This window comes from Olea europaea, unplaced genomic scaffold, assembly GCF_002742605.1.
Source record: "Olea europaea var. sylvestris unplaced genomic scaffold, O_europaea_v1 scaffold3042, whole genome shotgun sequence".
In the NCBI taxonomy this organism is placed as follows: Eukaryota; Viridiplantae; Streptophyta; class Magnoliopsida; order Lamiales; family Oleaceae; genus Olea; species Olea europaea.
Genome location: NW_019249110.1, coordinates 10,071 through 13,408, shown reverse-complemented (window position 1 = coordinate 13,408; position 3,338 = coordinate 10,071). Strand labels below are relative to the sequence as shown.

The 3,338-nt window shown below is 37.6% G+C and overlaps 1 protein-coding gene across 1 annotated transcript in view; it reads right to left on the bottom strand.

Annotated features, from left to right (window-relative positions):
* LOC111384904 (glutamyl-tRNA reductase 1, chloroplastic-like) overlaps positions 1-2,979 on the bottom strand; it is a 13,053-nt gene extending 10,074 nt beyond the window's left edge. The window contains exons 1-3 of the mRNA XM_023009247.1: positions 2,514-2,979; positions 1,441-1,682; positions 10-720 (exon numbers count right to left, since the gene is read on the bottom strand). Coding sequence (XP_022865015.1) covers positions 10-720; positions 1,441-1,682; positions 2,514-2,823 — 1,263 coding nt within the window. The 5' untranslated portion in view covers positions 2,824-2,979. The remainder of the gene's footprint in view (positions 1-9; positions 721-1,440; positions 1,683-2,513) is intronic.
* Between the last annotated feature and the right edge of the window lie 359 nt (positions 2,980-3,338).

Sequence of the window (3,338 nt, the reverse complement as noted above, 5' to 3'; positions counted from 1 at the left end):
AGCAACGACCTCCTTAAGATCATCGACATTGTACGCTCGTGCAGTCTCAAGGTCATTAACACACGAGCCCACATTCCTTGGAACAGAGATATCAACAAAAAGCCTCAATCCCCCAACGGAATCACAAACAGGTTGTAGCTCTGTCACATGCTCCTTCAAAAACAATGGAGTTTCTGATGCAGTGCTGGTAAAAACTACATCTGCTTCAGCTGCACAGTTTAACATTTCTTCCAGCGGTTTGTAGATTATTTCAACATCCTTAATCTCCTCACGAATGGCAGCAACTCGTTCTTCACTTCTATTTACGACCACCATTTTTGTGCACCCTTTGGCCACCAAGTGTTTGATCACAAGCTTCCCCATCTTTCCAGCACCAATCACTAACATCCTCGCAGTGGCATGGGAGGATTCGGGAAGCTTCATCAAAGCCAATTCTACTGCAGCTGAACTTACAGAAACTGCCCCGGCTGCAATGTTCGTTTCAGTTCTAACCCTCTTTCCAACAGTGATTGCGTGCTTAAAGAGGCCACTTATGTTCCTCCCAAATCCCACAACCCCTTGCCCAACTTTGACAACTTGTTTCACTTGAGCAAGGATTTGGCCTTCCCCCAATACTAAGGAATCTAGTCCAGCTGATACTTCAAAAAGGTGCTGTGTTGCATCTTTGTCATACAGCAAGAACCTGTGCTGACAAATCTCTGAAACAGGGAGTCCACTAGTCTGGCAAAACATAAAAATTCAATTATGGGAAAAGACCAACACAAAAATTCATACTATATCTTCGTAAAAACGAATATGATGAGAATCAGTTCATTTGGAATACACGTGCAACAAAGTTAAGAAGATGGTCTGGAGAATCTTTATTCTCATCCCTTCCAAAATCAGGTTCTTCTGCTACTAGAAAAGAAAGGAGAGAGAAATTATGGAGACATAAGAAGCCAAAAGGAAGAAATAGCATCTTATTTAACATGCAGGAAACCTATGAGAAATTTGATTATTTCATCACTTTCTATGTTAATGAGAATATGCGAAAAAGGGTATGTCCCTGATTGAGGGAAGAACATCTTAGGTGCTCGATACATGTTTTGCATAGACTTTTAGAGACTGTTGCATAAGAGAGACATGATATGGGTTGAACAACTCAGAAGAGAGAGGAGGGTACACCAAAACTAACACGGCCTGTTGTAGTTTGCATCTTCTAGTAAATCTAGCAATGAATTGAACGGAGTTAAAAAAGAAGATTCACGTAGCCTACTCCAAATCTATTAGGAAGAAGGCTTATTTAGTTGTTCTTGTCGTCTGCTGTGTTAACGTTGAGCAAAGTGAACAATGTGATAGGTTTCTAAAATTGAGATAATAGAATTTCATTTATCATCCAATAAGAAAATTCCAAGATTCTCGATAAAACACAGAAGAAAAAAATACTATTAAAAAGATTACCTTTGACATCCATTCGGTGACTTCTTTAATGCCACGATGGCGAGAAAGAGCTACAACGTAGATTTCCATTCGGTTACAGGTGCTAAGAACAGCTGCTTCTTCAATATGATTCAGACCACATAGTTCCCCAATAGCTCTTGGCCACTCCGCTTCAGGAATAGCAAGTTTCTCCCGCATTTCAACTGGTGTAGTATGGATACTGAGTCCAATCACAACGATGCTGCTCCTTTCTTTTGTATATCCTTAAATCACATCAAACACATAGCTTCAGGGAAATCAAATACACATAAATACTTATGGCAAGTGCTAAATTGAAGAAGAATTATCGGCACATAACAGGGTTATAGTGTCAATAAAGTCATAAATCAAACATAAGCAAAGGGAAAAACTCAAATGGAAAGTTTGGTACATAACTACATAGTGCTGGAAAGCACTGCACCAAACAACAGATGATATTTGAAATTCATTTCCTTATTAAAGAGCACATCTCGCTGTGTTTATAAGTAGCTTTGCACGTAGTTTTTATGAAATTATGTAGAGAAACATACTTCAAAAAAAGTAGGTTATAAGAACAACCAAACAAGCTATAAAGAGGAATGCTGGTGTGCAAGCATTGAGTATCACAAATAGCATTTTATTGAATATAAAAACTTAGCATTATGAAAACATTTAGAAGGAAAACCTTAAATTGACTGAGAAAAAAATTGTTTTTACATTCCAGCAATTGATCTAACGTGATAAATATAAGAAAATTCCAAATATCCGAAATTGTTTATCTTGAAGTGTCACAGAAGAAAGGCAGCTTATCATGATTTCTATAGTAAAAGTAGCGTTATGACTGGTCTAAAAGCTGCTTTTTTTTAAGCCGGACCAAAAATCTTCTAATACATTAATACCTTCATAGGTTCATTGCAATTTTATATGCCAAAAGGTTACATTATCTCACATTAGAGAAATTGAGAAAGATAACGAATTTAGAAGGTTAAAATGAAAATGCATTCACAAATCATCAAAAGAAAATGTATTAATCCAGATTATCCAAAAAGAGGGTGGACAAAAGAAAAAATTCATACTGTCAGCAGCTGAGGTTTTGAGCTGTTCGAGAGCCGAGAGACTGGAAGCCGAAGCCGCATTTGTGGAATCCACTTTGTCGCCGACGGTCTGAGCAAAAGCATCTGAAGCAACGTCACAGCTGATGATCCTCGAATTACTCCTCTGATTCTTAATCAAATGACATCGCTTTGGCGGAGCCACAGCCGTCTTGTAGAGCAGCCCAATCGTCGTCGGAGAAGTCGAGGGCGACATCGACATTGAAGACGACGTCGTGTTGCTGACCAGCAAAGTCTCCATCTTAGCTCCTGCAAACGTGCTCGAAACAGCCATAGCCAGCAATTCCGATCAGAAAATCGAAAATAAAATTATAATAAACAAAAATGGAATCCTAAAACCCAGAATTCCGAAATTATCAAGAAGACAGAATTATGGGGTTCATATATTTTGGGGGCGTGTGGTGTTCAAATGCAGCCCTTTAATCTTTGGGAAGAACAGTGGCTCTGATTGGTCTGTTTTTTATTTTTGATTTCATTTTTAGTTTATTTGGATTTCTTCGAATTCTGATTGGTCAATCGAGAGCACGTTTTATCCACACTCACCCACCACCACGACTCAACTCCAACAGTGGTGGGTTCGCCCAAGAACGAAATTCCATTACTAAATATTTTTATTTTTTTTTCTAGAATCTATTACCATAAAATAAAATTTAAAAATTATTTAATGCAATTCCTTTTGTACTTTTATTTAGAAACTCTAAACTTTGTGTTTTGTAATCTTTTCAAATATTTCTTTTTTATTTCTAAAACTTGCGATTCACAAGTCACACATAGAATTATCATCATTTA